This window comes from Primulina tabacum, chromosome 12, assembly GCF_025594145.1.
Source record: "Primulina tabacum isolate GXHZ01 chromosome 12, ASM2559414v2, whole genome shotgun sequence".
NCBI classification, from domain to species: Eukaryota; Viridiplantae; Streptophyta; class Magnoliopsida; order Lamiales; family Gesneriaceae; genus Primulina; species Primulina tabacum.
This window is the reverse complement of record NC_134561.1, coordinates 1230633-1248376: the sequence shown is the minus strand read 5'-3', so window position 1 is coordinate 1248376 and position 17744 is coordinate 1230633. Positions and strand designations below refer to the sequence as shown.

At 36.0% G+C, this 17744-nt stretch overlaps 2 protein-coding genes across 9 annotated transcripts; both read left to right on the top strand.

Moving 5' to 3' along the window:
* The first annotated feature begins 4086 nt into the window (after positions 1–4086).
* LOC142520711 (protein-tyrosine-phosphatase PTP1-like) lies at positions 4087–8882 on the top strand. 3 transcript variants are annotated; one of them, XM_075623813.1, is made up of 8 exons: positions 4087–4459; positions 5227–5323; positions 5407–5489; positions 5594–5728; positions 6182–6316; positions 6935–7083; positions 7158–7299; positions 8423–8882. In XM_075623813.1, the coding sequence occupies exons 1-8, from the start codon at positions 4235–4237 to the stop codon at positions 8504–8506; spliced, it is 1050 nt and encodes a 349-aa protein (XP_075479928.1). In that variant the 5' UTR covers positions 4087–4234; the 3' UTR covers positions 8507–8882. The 3 variants fall into 3 exon arrangements, with proteins under 3 accessions (XP_075479928.1, XP_075479930.1, XP_075479931.1); XM_075623815.1 differs by lacking the exon at positions 6182–6316; XM_075623816.1 differs by lacking the exon at positions 8423–8882 and having other exon boundaries at positions 7163–7299.
* Positions 8883–9914: 1032 nt separating this feature from the next.
* LOC142520535 (protein PSK SIMULATOR 1-like) lies at positions 9915–17569 on the top strand. Of its 6 annotated transcripts, none has more exons than XM_075623550.1 (13): positions 9915–10013; positions 10772–11312; positions 12389–12714; positions 12849–12941; positions 13041–13131; positions 13593–13686; positions 14563–14660; positions 14803–14872; positions 15620–15714; positions 15892–16008; positions 16139–16215; positions 16760–16804; positions 16884–17569. In XM_075623550.1, exons 2-13 carry the CDS (start codon positions 10998–11000, stop codon positions 17374–17376), a joined length of 1914 nt encoding a protein of 637 aa, XP_075479665.1. In that variant the 5' UTR covers positions 9915–10013; positions 10772–10997; the 3' UTR covers positions 17377–17569. The 6 variants fall into 6 exon arrangements, with proteins under 6 accessions (XP_075479665.1, XP_075479660.1, XP_075479662.1 ...); XM_075623545.1 differs by having other exon boundaries at positions 10006–10138; XM_075623547.1 differs by lacking the exon at positions 9915–10013 and adding an exon at positions 10180–10374.
* The last annotated feature ends 175 nt before the right edge of the window (positions 17570–17744 follow it).

Sequence of the window (17744 nt, the reverse complement as noted above, 5' to 3'; positions counted from 1 at the left end):
CTTTCTCCCCTCCCCGTTATCTCTCAGGCTGTGGTTGATGTATCAATTTTAAGACACAAAGATTTTGCTTCTATCAACCGAAAACACAAATATTTCCTTTTGTAGATGTTGTACAATATATCGAACGATAAAGTGCAGTAAACTTTCATAAAAAAAGAAGAAGAAAAAACCAGTGAACTAAATGATGAAGAAAACACAGTATAGCAAAGCTTAAAGTAAACCAGATCGAGGCTTGTACGAAGTATAGTGTCCTTAAAACAGATTTGTCCTCTCTTGTGTCTGTTTCGAGGATCTTCTTGGGCGTCTGTCCCAGGATACAACGGAACAACCAACAGTGACTTAGCACGAGGCGCTACGACGTCGAACTGAAAATGTACCTTCACTTTATTACCGAAATTTAACAGAAGTCAAATGGAAAGCTAACAATATGAAATGCAAGAGAAGCTTGAAAGAGATCTAGAGTGTTTTTAAAATTTTCATGTATGTGAAATGAGGAAATGAACACTATTTATAAGCCCTAAAATGCACACAAAGAGTCATGCAAAATTAATTAACTCAATTAATCTTCTCATTAACTCAAGAATATAAAGAGCCAAAAGTCTTGAATTAACTCAAGAATGTGGAAAGTCAAAAGACACTTCCACAATAATCAGTCACAACTAACTCAAGAATGTAGAGAACCAAAAGACACTCCCAGATTCATGAGACATAATTTTTATTCAAACTTTAAATTCGATTCAAATTTCCAACAATAGACTCCCAAATCATTCTAAAACATAAACGAAGTAATCAACTATCAAGAAGATCGTTTGCAGAAACCTCTTGCATCAATTTATATCATCTCAATTAAATACAAAGACGAACAAAAATGATTGAGTTTGTCGGGACAAAAGGTCCAAAAGATCTAAACTGGTGATTTTAAACGGACTTCCTAAGATTCACTCGCCCCAAATGCCTTTGAGTAACAATAGCTTTGAAATATTGCAAACAACTATATGAAAGTTCTCTCGTTAAGCATACCAAAACCATAGCGGAAGAGTGACCCATTGTTGAAAAATTATGGGTGGTTATTGCTTCGAAGGGTTTGTGGGTTATGTGGCATTTTTGGAATTTTCAAAATGAATTCACTACAAATACGATAGCATGTTGGGGCAAAATAGGAATAAAATACTTTTGGTGTGTGAATGACACGTCAACAGTTTTTCAAAGGCTCTCGAATTGAACCTACAACCTAATATTTAGAAAATAAAAACTTTATTCGCTGAATCACATATGACTCACATTAAAATTTTAACACTTTATCAATATATATAATATTAAAAAAGACTATGATACCAAAAATTAGTTAATGTAGATGCTTCAAACTTAATAATATAGTATTGACATAAAATACTAGAAGTGCATTGCACGTGCCAAAATAATTAATTAATTAATTAATTAGTCAAAAATATTTTGTTCACCAATTAAGGATTGTGTAGGACGACTTTTTCAATCTTTTAAATTTTATGTGTTTTAAGATATACTAATATATAAATGGATATATCAATCTCATTTCAGTGTCTAAGTCATGACATATTAGAATTTTTGCATTGATACATTATTATTTGACTTGTTGAATAATTAACTAACTCGAGTTATATCTTCACTAAGTTCTCAAAAACTTAACCTCTGTTTTACTTTTATAATCTGTAAATTACAAATACAATAGAATCAGAGCTGATTCACGAAGAAAAATTAAATAATATGTTGAATAAATCATGTCATGTCATGGATGTTGCATTCTCATTTTAACAATGAGTCATATATTTTTAATGATATAGGAAGAGAAAATAAAATATAAGATAATAAGATAGAAATATAGTTAATTTAATTAAATATGTCTTTTTAATAATTAATAATAAAATAAATAAAAAAGTTTTTTTAGTAAATGCGTACGAGGTAAATAATAAAAAAGTGGGCTAATTTAAAAAGTAGGAGTGAGAAAGAAATTATTTAAAAAATAAGGACTCTAACTTTTTTTTTAAGAAACAAGAAGTTGACTTTTGATTATTATATTAACTACAATTAAACTATTTAACTTAATTAATTCTTCTCTTCTCTTTCTTCTCAGTCAATTAAGTTGGTCGACCAACATAATTTTTGTTGACCGAGAAGAATTCATAATTACCTGGTGTGTCACGCTTGTTTTTGGTCAACATAATTTTGGTTGACCGAGAAGAATTCAGAGCGACTTCGCGTGAGTTTGGGATGTTGACTGTTGAGGCAAATCTCAGTGAGGATGCTGAGTCCCGAAAGGGGGGGTGAGAGGACCCTTAGGCGAAATCTCACATCGCTAAACAACGGGAGAGATGCTGAGCATTTAAATGAGCGTGTAGCAACCCCTTGTGACGTGTTTTAAATTCGTGAGGCCCTCGGGCCAAAGCGGACAATATCATAAGTTGGTTGAGCCGTGACATTTGGTATCAGAGACATTTTGCGAGGGCGCCGCACAATGTGACGAGTTTTAAAGCCGTGAGACCCTCGGACCAAAGCGGACAATGTCACAAATGGCTGGGACGTGACATTTGGCATGAGAGTCGGTGTGTGGGCGTCGCACGTTGTGACACATTTCAAAGCCGTGAAGCCTCGCGCCAAAGCAAACAATATCACAAGTGAGTTGGGCCGTGACATTCGGTATTAGAGCCAGTGTGAGAGGGCGCCGCACGTTGTGACGCGTTTTAAAGCTGTGAGGCCCTCGGACCAAAGCGGACAATATCACAAGTGGGCTGGGCTGTGACATTTGGTATCAGAGCGACTTCGCGTGAGTTTGGGATGGTGGGGAAAATCTCAGCGAGGACGCTTAGTCCCGAATGGGGGGGTGAGAGGGCCCTTAAGCGAAATCCCACATTGCTAAACAACGGGAGAGATACTAAGCATTTAAATGAGCGTGTAGCAACCCCTTGTGATGCGTTTTAAAGCCGTGAAGCCCTCGGGCAAAAGCGGACAATATCACAAGTAGGCTGGGCCGTATAATTGTGAAATTGTGATTCATATGTTAAAACAACATGTAACATATTTGTGAAATTGTGATTTATATGTTAAAACAACATGTAACATAGTTGGTAGTGAAATTGTAATTCATATGTTAAAACAACATGTAACATAGTTGTGAAATTGTGATTCATATGTTAAAACATGCAGCATAATTGTGAAATTGTGATTCATATGTTAAAATGAAATTGTGGCTCATATGTCAAAATACATATAACATATGTGAAATTGCGACTCATATGTCATAATATATAACATAATCATGTAACATTATAAAATATACTCGTGAAATTATGCGATTCATATGTTAAAAACATGCAACATTGGTCAAAATTGTTTAATTGTATGTCTAAATTAAGTAATTATCGATCATATTTGTCAAATACATGTTGTTAGAAAAAGGGTCGACCCAATGGATCGACCCAGAAACAACATGATCGACCCAGAAATAACCAACTTTTGGGTCTACCAACCAAGGCGCCCAAGCGTGGGTCGACCAAGCTACCAAGCGCTTGGGTCGACCAAAAAACATTGGGTCGATCGCTTCTTCTTCAAGCGAGTCGAAGAAACAGAAGTAATAAATGGTAATAAACTTTAACATTAACAGATTTTTGTCAGCCATTTGTCCGATTGAGTTTGCTTAGATTAGAAGGATATGCGTGGAGAATTGTCGGGAAGGGGAAGATGATTTGCATTGAGAATCGTCATCCGAAAGGAAATGGAAGGGGATTGACTCAAGAGAAACTTAATTTGGAGTCGATTGAATGAGATGGATTGATTTAATATTAAAGTGTTTAAGTTAATGACATGTTTACATTTAAATTAGAAAAACATTTATGTAAATTAATTTGTAGATCTTTTTTAAAAAATAAGTCACGATCTCGTTTCGCTAAATTTCCCTGAAAAAGGGTTTGTTGAACGGCCCGGATCACTCCACATGAGTGATCCGGGCCCACCTCCCGATAAAAAAAAAAAAAAATTGGCTCGAAAAAATCCGAGCCGTTGGATCGACCCCTGCAGGCGGCGCCCGCAGAGGTAGGGTCGACCGAACCCTAAAAAAGGTAGGACAAGGGAGAGAGAGAGAGTGACGGTCGGGGACCCGAAAAACTGAAAACGGAGGATCCGATAATCAGTAGATTCCAAATCCTCGGAGCAATCCACGGGTAACGCCGCCACGAAGTGCCGTCGTGGGTGGAGTTCGGTGATGACCACTGCCGGAAAGGACCTCTCATCCAAGACAACTGTCTCTGGTACCGCGACGTTACCTTCTGCAGCGGCCAAGTCCTTCGATTTTTCTCCGGATTTGACGATGCCGGGACCCCGCCTCACCAGCGACCAGATCCGCTACTGCTCTGAAGCACTTCAATGCTTCAGCGCCAAGAAATTCAACTCTCCCCAATCGATTCGTCAGGAGTTCCAAATCCTGCAGGTAGATAAATTACTCGTTCTCATTCTTTCAGGATATGGTTTCTTCCTTGAATTTGAGTTATCTATGGTATCGTATTTGGATGGTTTAATGAGCTCGATGTTGAGCTAGTATTGAGTACTCAAATTTCAGTTACTTAAGATCACACTTGCTTTTTTTTTTTGGAAAGAACGAGATTGAAGTTTGATATGCTTGGGAAGTTCGTTCATTCCGCCTATTTTGAAATTCATTTGAAGCTTAATGATCACTAATTATGATAATATACGATAGTGTGATGAGCGCGAGAATACCAGCGGTGGAGGCCTCGGAACTCTCAAATTTAACTTTTAATGATCTATGTAATATGAGTTTCAAGCAAATTTTAGGATATGCCTTGACCATAATTCAAAAAATGAGAAGGTATTATGAAGTAGTGAAATGGGGAACAAAAGGATAATTCAGTAGTTATAGAGTCGACGAAAGAAATGAGTGTATCACAGCATGGATGGTTTTCTCATTCCTGAACTAAGCTAACTTAAGTTGTTCCTTTGGTTGCGTTCTGTTCTGGAAGAAACTCAATTCAGAACTAGACTTTGTGCTGCGACGGAGATTCCAAAATCATATAATGAAACACTTCGGAAAAATCTCTTGCCACAGGAAATCCCATCAGTTTTGTTTTATGTGTTTCTTTGTACATTTCCTTCTGCTATGACATGGACAATGAAATTTTGATGTATCTTATCGAGTTATTTTGCTTAATTCTAAGATGTAGAATGGTGGTTTGACTGCAGGCAAATAGGATGAGAGCATTGGACATGAGGAATAGATGCACTGTGGCTCTGGACGGCACAAATCACAGCAAGAACCGATACACTGATGTATTGCCGTGTATGCTGATCTACAATATTTTAAGTTTCTTAAAGTTGTCTATTCGCCTTTGTGGTATGTTAATTCCTGAAATTCTGCTGCAGTTGACGATAATCGGGTCATTTTGAAGCAAAGTAAACATTACAGACCATCTGCAAGGGGATATATCAATGCCAGTTTTGTCAGGGTACTTTTCTGGAATTTGACATGCAATTTAGTGGAATACTCTTATGGGAGTGCTTGGGTATCTAGTTGTATACATTTGTGATTGATTCTTTTTAATTATTGCAGACTTCTGAAAGTGTTTCTGGGTTTATTGCGACTCAAGGTCCACTGCCACACACCTATGAAGACTTCTGGGAAATGATAATACAATACCGCTGCCCTGTAATAATTATGCTCACCCGGTTGGTTGACAATTACCAGGTGAACAATCCATTCTTTCTGATTATCATAACCTAAGATTAGACCCTATAGTTTCCATCGCAAATGATTTTTCCTATATTGTTATTATTATTGATCATGTTGCATTATTTTTCTTATTCTCCACTTGGACCTCTTTAACATTCGAAGCTGTTTCCGCCTGTCAGTGGAATTTTAGAAAAATGCATGTCTTTCTTGGGTGAAGCACATTGTTATGTTGGTTCGTTTGACATCCACTTGAGGTTTTTAGATTCTTCTTTAAGCGTCTACAAAATTTTATAGTTGTCCAATGATTTTTTTGTAATTGATGTTGAAAAATATTTTTTTTTGTAAGCATGATGTCAGTTTAGGGGCATTTTTTCCTACTGATTATCAACACAAATGCTTATTTGCTTCACGTGGCCTCCTTGATAAATTTTCTGTTCCATTCCTCATTGTTTAGTAATACTCATGCAGACAGTGAAATGTGGTGATTATTTCCAAGCGGAAAATGGGCCTAAAGAATTTGGAAACATATGCATCGTCACCAAGTGGATGCAAACGACCGATGCTTCATTGATCGTGCGATGCTTAGAGGTGTCCTACAAAGAGGTCAAAGTCCCATTGGCGTTGATGTGATCAACAATTATAAAAATATTGCAAGACAAGTGATGATATGTTAATCAGAGACCATATAATACAAATATTTAAAAGCGTTAAGTCGAAAAATCCAGAATGCCCATCTGTCAAGGTTACCGAAGTTGTAGTTTCATAGTGGTGTAATCATCCGTTAGCCATCACTTTTGGTAGCCAATCGGCTAGCTCAAGTGAAGAGTTGGTATGATCACGGGTTTGAGCCACCCAGGCATGAGATTTGGAAATAAAGATAGAGAAATCATCACTTACAACTGTTATTTCATAATTGGACCAACAACCTCACTGACATTTTTTCTACTGTTTTGGTAATGACCTTGAAACACTTTCCACTGTATGAAAATAGGTGGGGAAATGTTTGAGAGTTTAATTTCGTGTGACTTGGTTTGCTCCGACATTATACCTTTCAGTAAATATATGATGGAATCCTGTCCCCAATAGCCTTCATCACTGAGCATCCTATATATTTATGTTCTGTACCAAAATTAAGACTAGCCCTTGTCCCCCTCCCAATAAAACAAATTTGCTCTCGTTTGAAATGAAGCATTTCATAAGTGTTTCTTCTTAATATTTCAGTCAGAGGAGCCTCCGTTGTCTGTTTTGCACATTCAGTATCCTGAATGGCCTGATCATGGAGTTCCGAAGGACACTTTTGCTGTTCGTGAAATCTTCAATAAAATATATACTGTTCCTCCTGATCTTGGGCCAATTGTCGTGCACTGCAGGTCTGCCTTCAGCTGTGGCATTTAAAACGCGACCTTCACAAATTATTTTGTCTGACACATATTCCTTTTTGCAGTGCAGGTATTGGTAGAACAGGTACTTATTGTGCAATTCACAATACCATCCAAAGAGTTCTTGCTGGAGACATGACTGCTTTGGATCTTGTGAACACCATAACCACTTTTAGGTCGCAGCGAATAGGAATGGTTCAGACACTGGTAAAATTTTCTTAATACTTCATCATACTCGCCATTTAAAAATATTAGTATGAAGGCTAAAATAAATTGTCTATCTCATCGATTCAAACAACCTTTTGACCATTTATGGGTACACTCCCTATATTATTTTCCCCTCTAACCCTGTAAATAAACCTATAAACTTTTTGTATTCAACGCAGTCAGCATAATGGAAATAAGTTGCTTCTTTTTACCCAATAATTTTGCACAATTTCAGAGTTACCATAATCTCAGATAATGGATGAGAGACGAATTTGGGTGAAATCAAATTAATGTTTGTCATCATTTTCCAAACCAATTTCCTGTCTCCTAAATGAAAACATATATCTTTCATTTTTACCTCCTTTCCCCGAACCAATCCCACCTATGTCTCCCAGCATTATTGTTAGTGTGAGAGAATTTTTTAAAACGCCCTACTGTATGTGTGTTTTTTTTCAATAGATAGCCTTCTTCTATGTATATTTTAATATATGGGGAGGGCTATTTCTAAAACCAAAGCACACAATGAGTCCATTGGCCATAATTTCCTCTTAGTGTTCCTAAATTTTTCGTCAGTTTCAAAAAATACCCCATCCATGTATTTTATCATGATAATCTAAATTTTCTATTATAAAATTTTAGATCAATTTTATCAAAATTGTTTCTGACATGATTTGGCACTTCTAGCTATTTCGAATTGACACTTGCAGCTTTTTCGAATAGTTCTTCCAAATTATTTTACCAAAACTCCTTCCTCAAAACCACCCCCAGTGCGAGATATTTAATTCACGCAAAATTCATTTATATAAATTGGTCTGTCTTTGTTAAATTTGATGTAATGTATGAGTGTATCACTATCAATTATCAGACACTCATAAAGTATAAGTTAAGAGGCTGTTTTTACGTTCTAATTTGGGACTTCGAATGTTACCTCTCCTAAAAACGAAAGCGGATGCAAATTCAAGTCCTCTGGTTTTCATCTAGGTACCGAGGGTTGCTATGCGTCGAGATGTTGATAAAATTACTGCATAAGAGTCCCTGTTAAGATTAGTATTACACTAGCAATCTCTTATTCTAATGTGAATTCATAACATATTCTGCTTACAAATGGCTGCTAAATTTGCAGGAGCAGTATCTCTTCTGCTATGATGTCATTGTTGATGAACTAGAAAAAATGCTTTCAGATAACAATTCTCAAAGTCGTGCATGATGAAGTTTTAACAGCTTCATGCTTCAAAGTTCAAATCATCCTCGTACACTGTCTGAGGACTCCACTTCCATTTACTGTCCGTTAAACTCCCAGCCTTCTGTTAACTGAAAATAAACTGGTCTATTTCTTCTCTTTCTTTTGGGTGTAATATTCTTTGCTGCATAGTCGTGTATGTCATTACAAACCGTTAAATAATAGTCTTTCTGGTTATCAAAGGATCTCTAGTTTCTATAAAGACCAGGCAAGCTTCGTTGTCTTGTTAAAGAACGTTTCATTGTTAATGTACTAACTTCTCGACCTTGCTGTAAGAGAAGGTCCTGAAGCTTTGAACTATGTGGTTTCTTATTTACTGGGAATTATTTTCATGTCACAGTAAGGGTGATGTAATGGAGCAATGTACATTCCATTTAGTAGTTATTGCATTGAAATATAGTATGACATCATGGGTAATTTTAGCAAGGTGAGATGTATCATATATATTACCTTTGTGCATCATCTCATTTAAGCAGGATCACAAACGATTGGGCGGCACAACTCGACTCTTGGATGAGATGATTAATGATATAATAAATTGAAAGGAAATGATGTCAAAATTATTTTTCAATTCTGATTATTGTAAAACTAGAGTTGGTCATTTTTTTTAAAATAATCGGGCAATCTTTTTTTGGTTAAAAAAATGATCCTCCATCCAAGTGTATTAAAATATGTTATAGATGGTATTTTTCAAAATGAAAAACTGGCCAAGATTAGATAGGACGAAACATTTATTTGTTATCATCAAAATGATATAAACCTTCAATGGCAACTAAAATAACCAGACCATACAGAGCCTTTGCTTTGATTTTTTTAGACGTTCGATATTAATATATATTTGGACAGAAAACCGAATAGGCAAACGATTCTTTCACCGAAGAAAAGAAACTTTACCATGTTGGGCAACTTTTAAAAGATGAAATGATAAATTGAAAGATTTGTCAATTATATTTTGAAATTTAACAATTTATTAGTTTTTTTTTAAATGTATGATTTGAGTGGTTTCTCAATGATTCACGTATTGTATATTTCAATGTCTGTTTTACTCAGAATAAAACATGCTAAAAGATTTCAAATTCTTGTGTTATTTTAGTTTTCGAACCAAATTTTTGTATGTTATTCTCGAAAATCATAGTCAATGGTCGCGTGACGATTATGGAATGGTGATCGCGCATGACAGACTTGACTTGGGTGCTTCTCATCATATTTAGTTACATGAGAAGATATTTTACACTTCTTGCGGTTGACTCGAACAGAAAAAGAAATGGTAAAAGTGAAAAAACAAGGGGAAAAAAAGGAACTCTAAAATAAAATTTTTGCTATTAAGAGAAAGTTGGTGGCGTCTATAATTTCTAACCTACTTGAGTTATGATGCATTTGATTTGGCAGTGTGAATTCGATTCTATGGGGAAAAAGTGAGAGCCCCTATGAAGCAAATCTACTGGCAGTGTGAGTTCGATTCTATGGGGAAAAAGTGAGAGCCCCTATGAAGCAAATCTACTAATTTTTTAATTTTCTTGATTTACTTGAGAGGCCCTTGATGGGTTGTTTGAATTGGGTCAAGGCCCCAAACTCGTCTCTCTCATTTCTGCTCCTAAAGTATGCATAGATATAGATACAAGCCTTATATATATATATATTATATCATTGACTGCTGATCTACGATCCCTTTTCGTTTCCCATCATCATCATTGTATTGTGATTATCTTTTTCTCTTTTCCTGAATCTTCTGTATGTACAAGTACAAGAATTCTTGTTGAATAGAAAGAGACGCAGACAAGAATCTTTCTTTTTCCCTATTTGATCCAAGGCGTCATCTTTATCTTTCTTTGTGTGTCATTAATATATTTACTGAGTAAGAACCCCTCCTTTTGCGGACTTGAATGCATTTGGAACTTTTGTGTGCATAAATATTCGTTAGTGGGAAAACTTTGGTTTCTAGGCTGTTAGTTTCTCTTGCGTGCTGTTTGAGGTTCGATTTGTTGAACTAAAGTTTGGGTTTTTATTACCTTATCTTGGGGATTGTTGCTTGATTTGGATTTTTTTTACTGGTATTGTGGACTTTACCTGTGATTTTAGGCCACTTTTTGATTTTGGGTTTGCCATATGCTGATGATAGGTATTACGAGTTTGACTCGCATTTACTGATTCATGTAAAACGTTCTTTTCTTCTTTTAGATATTAGTTCTGATGTGATGTTTATTCGATCGGTCCTCATTTCTTGATTTGCAGCTTGAACTTGCCGGATCCTATTGTAATGGTCGTAACTCTGGTTAACTTCCCCGATGGTGAAATTAAGACTTGAATTAGGTGAATGGATAGGGCTAAATTCAGCATCTCCTTGAATTACTGGCTCTGGTACTGGTATAACTTTTGAACGAGTATCTTGCTGCCTTTGAATTCTGATTGTTTGGATGATCGTGCGGATGGATATAATGTTGTGATAATTGCGTATGCAATGGGTGGGATTTGCTCAAGAAGGTCCACCGAGGACAGTGTATTGGCTGGTGCAATTCCACATGTTAACGGCCACTTTTCTTATGGCTCTGGAATAGTTTATCAGTCTCATGGATTGGATATCCGAGATAATAATGTTTCAGAAGATATGGAAGTAAGAGAAAAGCCATTGAGAGAACCCTTTTCATTCCCAGAGGTGGGGCCTCTCTCTCATGGAACAAATATTGATGATATTAGTGATGGGATCCCTCGTTTATCCAGGGCGTTGTCACATAAATCTAGATCAACAAAGTCCAAGCAAGTAGCAATTGGAAAGGTTTGTACTCTATGAGTATTATTTTGTATTGTTTTGTGTTCTGTGCCAGTCATTCTGGTTTTGGATCTTGCCACATTATATTGGATTATCTGATTTACACGAATGTAAATTTTTTGGTGTTAAAGGTAAAAAAACTGCCAGTGCAAGCAAAGATTATTCTTGCTGTAAGACCAAGAATAAGTTTTGCCCAACATAATGTCTCGTGCTGCTGTCATAGATAAATTCAATCTATCACTTCTGATAGATTGAACAGTCATGTAGAGAATATGGAAGACAAATTACTCGGAATTCTTCTTTCTGTTGAAAGCTAAAATCTAGAATTGCTTTCCAAAAGCTTGTCCAGATCAATTTTAAATGGTGAGAGAGAGCAATAGAGGTCACGTGGAGAGAATTGAAATCGTCAGGCTTGAACATGTTCAGTGCATGAAGTTCCATCCACAAGTCTAATCAGTAAAGATTTTATAAAGAAGACTTATTTTTCAGTGCGATCAGAGCATTTTTAAGACAAGTTTGCTTTGAAAGAAGTTAAGCTAGAGTTGCAAACAGTTAGTTAATTGATGGCCTACTGGAACGATAAAGTTTTGGGATCTGTTGGTGGAAAATAATGATTTGGATTGTTTTTGTACTTCCCCATGTATAATAATTGATAAGCGAACTGGCATCCCAGATTTTTTGTCGAATCATCACCTCATCTAAACCTTGAGCTATTTGAAAAGGCAGAGGCATTTAAAATTCATTGTCAAATTGCATACGTATGAATTCTTTTACGGTGGCTAAATGCATGGAAACATAAATGAAACCCAAGACTTATGGCTTTACATTGATCTGATAAAAGGCATTTATAATAAACATCCACCGCATTCAGAAGTTAAAGTTGTCTTATACAAATGTCATTTTTTCTCATATTGTCTAATACTATTGACTCCAACATTATTAATTAAAGAAATAGGAAAACCTTTTGAAAGTGTAAGCCTTTTTCTTGTTGAATTAAATGGCTCCTTGTGATTCTCGTCCAATTAGTATTTTCTTGTTTCTGTTGGATATAATAATACATGTATTCTTTTTAATTTTACCAGGTCTCAGAAGTTAGTTCGCTTTTGGGCAGAGCAGGCACTGCTGGGCTTGGAAAAGCAGTAGATGTGTTGGATACACTTGGTAGTAGCATGACTAACTTGAACCTTAGTGGTGGTTTTACTGCCGGGATGGGAACAAAAGGAATTAAAATTTCTATTCTGGCATTTGAAGTAGCGAACACCATAGTCAAAGGTGCTAATTTAATGCATTCCCTTTCGAAGGAGAATATTAACCATTTGAAAGAAGTGGTTCTCCGATCTGAAGGTGTGAATAACTTAATTGCAAAAGATGTGGATGAGCTCCTTAGAATTGCGGCATATGACAAGAGGTATTATGTTATAAATGGTTATATATGTTATAAATTCCCATTAAGCATCTGCACAATATGAATTTCTTGCTTTCTTCTTTCTTTCTTTGTTTTTTTGGGGTGTTGTGGCTTATTTGAGTGCACAAATATCTCAGAGATGAATTAAAAGTCTTTTCTGGAGAGGTTGTTCGGTTCGGAAATCGATGTAAGGATCCCCAGTGGCACAACTTGGACCGCTACTTTGAGAAGTAATTTCAAATAGCATTTCTTTAGTTGCTTAATTACTTTCTTGTTGATCCATCAATCTAGTTTCCAGCATGATGCTTAATTCTGTTTTTTGATATTAGGTTGGTGACGGAACTCACGCCTCTAAACCAATTGAAAGAAGAAGCAGAAAATGAGATTCAGCAATTGATGACTATGGTTCAGTACACTGCTGTAAGTTTTCTCATTGTTGCCAACTTGTTACCATTTTCATCTCATCGCTTCAAATATTTATATTTTTACCACTTTAGTTCCATGTTTATCTTATCGTTTCAAATGCACATTTTCTTTATTGAAATTCCATCTATCAGTATATGGGACGGCTAATTATTGAAAACTAACTGTTTGAAGTTCTTTAATGATGTCATTAAAAATGCCCTCAAGAATACTGATAATATGCAATGCCCTAACCTTGACTTAGATAGGAATCAATTGGCTATTATTATGTCGGATGCATGTGTATCGTTAGTTTTCTGTTTTTGGATTCACATTCATGTCAAGTCTCACAGCAGTTCACTCTTGAATTTAAAGCTCAGTTCTAGTTACTGAATGATGAACGAGAATAGGTTCAGTGCCAACTATTTTGCTGTGTATTTTTACTTTCAGAAAGTATGCTTAATATTTTTAGGTTTCAGGAACTATACCACGAATTGCATGCGCTGGACCGATTTGAACAAGACTGTCGGCGCAAGGCTCAAGAAGAGGAGAACTCTAATACTGGACAGAGAGGTAATTATTGTCATATTGATTTGACTGTTCATTTAGTATAATGTTTAATTATATCTTTTGGAATCACCACAGTTTAGCCGCTAAATGGTGCTTGAATAAGTTGAGTCAAGGTGGAAATTTGAGGAGTTATTTTTCTGTATTATGCTCTAAAATTTATGAAACATTAGGACGCTGTTAACTTTTAGGAATACAGTTACTTTCACTTGACTTGACATGCTGTTGATTTAAAGAGATTAATATGATCAATAATAAGGGTCACATCCCCATCTTTCATCTTTCATCTCTTTATAATCCCACAATATCCCAGTATTCCAAGTGTCAATGGATCCTTTAGTTCTTGAAGTTTCTCTTTATTTTTGTTCGCGAGCTGAAGATTGGCTACTTTAACACTGTCCTGGGCTACTAATAGTTTTGGCTAGCTCACATGCAAGATCAGAGTTTGCCTTCTTGCTAAAAATTTTACAAGTTGTAATTTTTTATCTGGATTATTTTTAGCAATCATATTTTCCAATATATGGAATTCACACTTTTTCTTTATGTAGTTAATAAGTTTCTATAACATTTATGAACACTGCATCACTAGGTTATATCTTTCTTCTGCAAAGTGACTGATGTGAAATGTTCTATAGAGATATTTGCATGTGGGGAAAAGTCTTGGCTTCTGAATGTTTGGTCCTAGTGGCGCAAAGTTTTCCACGCACATTTTTTTTTAATTAATGAATCTTTTCTGATGCTTTATGTTGCGTTAGTATACATTTCTAATGGAGTCCGCTATGAATATCTATTTCTTGATCCTTACATTAAGTTTACATTGTTTTTCATACTTGTGTCATTTTTTCATACCATGTTTTAATATCCGTTTTTGCTGCACTGAAGGTGAGAGCCTTGCAATTTTAAGAGCAGAGTTGAAAAGTCAAGAGAAACATGTAAAAAGTTTGAAAAAGAAGTCACTGTGGTCTAAAATCTTGGAGGAGGTATCGCCTTAGTAATTTTAGCTTTCTTCTGGGTGTTCAATGTCTACTGGCTTTCTAACCAGAAAACAAACGTTAACTTAATAAGTCTGGTAAAAAAATCTATACACGAGCTAATAACATGCATATTTACTATTATTTTTAGGTAATGGAGAAGCTTGCTGACATTGTTCAATTTCTCCATTTGGAGATCCATTCTGCGTTTGGTAGCTATGGTAATGTGTTCAGAAACTTCAGCATCTTTGCAACCCTTAATTGTCAGCAATTTTTGTAGATCCTACCTATTTTTATGCTAAATGGGAGAAAGGATTTACTCTTGACTGTGTATTTGTTTCGTAGTATACATGTAAATTTTGATGATCTTTTTTTGTCTGTTTCAAAATGTTCACTTGTGAATTTGATTATGTTCTCAACAAGTTTAAAATGGTCAGTGGTTTTGAGAGGGCTCATTTAATAAAGTTTGAGGACAAGGAATGCCAATGATTTTAAAGTGACCTCAAAATGGATTATTTCAAATGGTATACTCTTCTCTAATGATGGTTGGTGATAAAATATCTCCTGATGTAAGAATTTTTAATCCATAAGTGATTTTTTTTAACGTTATGGAATCGAAGAATGGAATCTTCTATCAATTACTTCAGAGCCCTTCCTAGACGTAAAAAGTGTGGTATATAACTTGTTCACTTAGTGACCAGAATGGGAATGTTTCCCGATCCTTTTTAAATGAAGTAACATGTTAAAAACAAGAGATGCTGTTGCTCTTATTCTTTGTTGGCAAAATGATTTTCTAGTCATTTTTATGATCAAATATCTTTGTATAATGATGCAATTGTACATTGAGGTCTTATTTTTATACTTAAGTGTGTTCCTAAAAAATCCATGGTCCGGTTATCATGGTTCATTTTATGTCCAGGTAGAACTATTCATAACACACCATATTTATCAGGAGTTAATTGTTGTAGATGGAGATAAGCCAGCGAAAAACAGCCATCAGAAGTTGGGATCCGCTGGACTCTCTCTGCATTATGCAAATATAATCACACAGATAGATACTCTTGTGAGCTGTCACATTTCTTTGTGAATTCATTAGATTTTATATATTTATGAGTTGATTGCAGAATTTACAAGAAGTGATGGACTTAAATAACAAACTACCAATAATAATTATCCAACATTTGTTTGGTTTTCCTTCGAGGATGTAAGGGATGATGATAATGTTTCCAATTTTAATCAGGTGACAAGGTCAGGTTCGGTGCCATCAAGTACAAGAGATGCTTTATACCAAGGACTCCCTCCCAGTATAAAATCAGCTCTGCGCCCCAGATTACAATCGTTTCATATCGAGGAAGAGGTACTTTCATCATTCTGATGAACCAATTTTTTCCCAGCTACTTGTTTTTTGTTTATTGCCTGTAAACTGTTTTGTTGATCTTTATTCATCTGCATAGAAATTACGCGTTCTGCTTCTTGATGTTCTGCAGTTGGCAGTACCACAGATCAAAGCAGAAATGGAGAAAACTTTGCAGTGGCTTGTCCCCATGGCCACCAATACAACAAAGTAAACTGCTGCTTTTGTAATCAGTTCCTCCTTACCTTTTCTAAATAATCGACGAGTTTAAAATAGTAGAAATATAGTGAATGGAGAATGCAACACACTACATGATTTATGTGGCTGGATCATCAAAGTCTACATTCACGACACAATGCCCAATGAGGAGCTATATCTCTATTCTCACATGTGCGAAAATATCTTGGATGATTATTTAGGAAATATTTCTATAACTAAATTGCAATAATCGTATCAAACATACAACATAGATTTAACAATATCGACTGTGATCTCAGAGCATGTTCTTTGATTTCTAACGACACTTAGGTGAAATGAACAATTTGAGTGAGGTGAACTGAAGTTGACATTTTTAAGTAAACAGGACGTGAAAACTTTGTCTTCTATGGTTCTACCTTTACTGGTTCCATCCCTGTTCTTGTTCCTTCTCTTTCCCATATGATTTCTTGTATGAAGGTTATCCATCTGTTTTCTATTCTACTTTCCCTTCCCGGGTACTTATGCACATCTTTATGACGCGGAATTTTTTTAACAGGGCACACCATGGCTTTGGTTGGGTTGGAGAATGGGCGAATACGGGGTGAGTTTAATTCTCTTGTCTTTTTTTTCTTAGCAACCCTCTTTTTGTTTCTTTTTATCGAATTCTTCGCTCTGCTTAGGTCTGAAATGAACAGTAAACCTACTGGCCAGACTGATCTACTTCGTATTGAAACGCTGCATCACGCGGATAAGGAGAAAACCGAAGCTTACATTCTTGATCTGGTGGTGTGGCTTCATCATCTGACCACCCAATCGAGGGCTGCAAATGGGGTCAGATCCCCGATAAAATCACCAATCAGGTCCCCAAATCAGAAAATAATCCAGTTAACGCACAAGTCGAATTCGTCATTAACAGTCGAGGATCAAGAAATGCTTCGCGATGTAGGTAAAAGGAAATTGACACCCGGAATAAGCAAGAGTCAAGAATTCGACAATTCAAAGATGAAGTTATGCAAGCAAAATCGGCTAACTAAGAGTAGCAGCCATTCGCCAGCATGTGAAAATGAGAAGGATCCTTTCCCTGTAAAACGACCATCTTCCCTACCTATCATAAACTTCGAGCTTGACCGAAGCCAGGCATTGGATGTGATTGATAGAGTGAACATGGTCTGATTAGCAGAAACCTTTTTCATATTTGGCGGAAGTTTTTCGATTATGCGTGAAAATGTCGGCTTATGGTGCTCGTTTTTCGGCTTGTTTATGCCGTGGAGGAGCTGTGTTCCTCTGTTTTGCACGATCTTTCGTCGTCGATGTACAGAATGTGCCATATATTTGGTCTTTTTTTTATGTACTATTATTTTGTCATGATTCATAGATTTTTGTTCTGCTCCCAAAATCTTGTGTTTTAAGTTTAGTGTTGTTGATGGAAGTCAGACCATCTTCCGCTGTTACCTGACCACAGAGCAGGTCTCTTACGAGATAATCTCACGAATCTTTATATGTGAGATGGGTCAATCTTGCCGATATTCACAATAAAAAGT

Bases quoted from the DNA above. Each gene is read 5' to 3' on its own strand.
- LOC142520711 (XM_075623813.1), top strand. From the start codon at position 4,235: ATGACCACTGCCGGAAAGGACCTCTCATCCAAGACAACTGTCTCTGGT. The intron at 4,460-5,226 runs GTAGATAAATTA...GTTTGACTGCAG, and splicing joins AGGAGTTCCAAATCCTGCAG to GCAAATAGGATGAGAGCATT. The intron at 5,490-5,593 runs GTACTTTTCTGG...TAATTATTGCAG, and splicing joins TCAATGCCAGTTTTGTCAGG to ACTTCTGAAAGTGTTTCTGG.
- LOC142520535 (XM_075623550.1), top strand. From the start codon at position 10,998: ATGGGTGGGATTTGCTCAAGAAGGTCCACCGAGGACAGTGTATTGGCT. The intron at 13,687-14,562 runs GTAATTATTGTC...GCTGCACTGAAG, and splicing joins CTCTAATACTGGACAGAGAG to GTGAGAGCCTTGCAATTTTA. The intron at 14,873-15,619 runs GTAATGTGTTCA...TAATTGTTGTAG, and splicing joins TTCTGCGTTTGGTAGCTATG to ATGGAGATAAGCCAGCGAAA.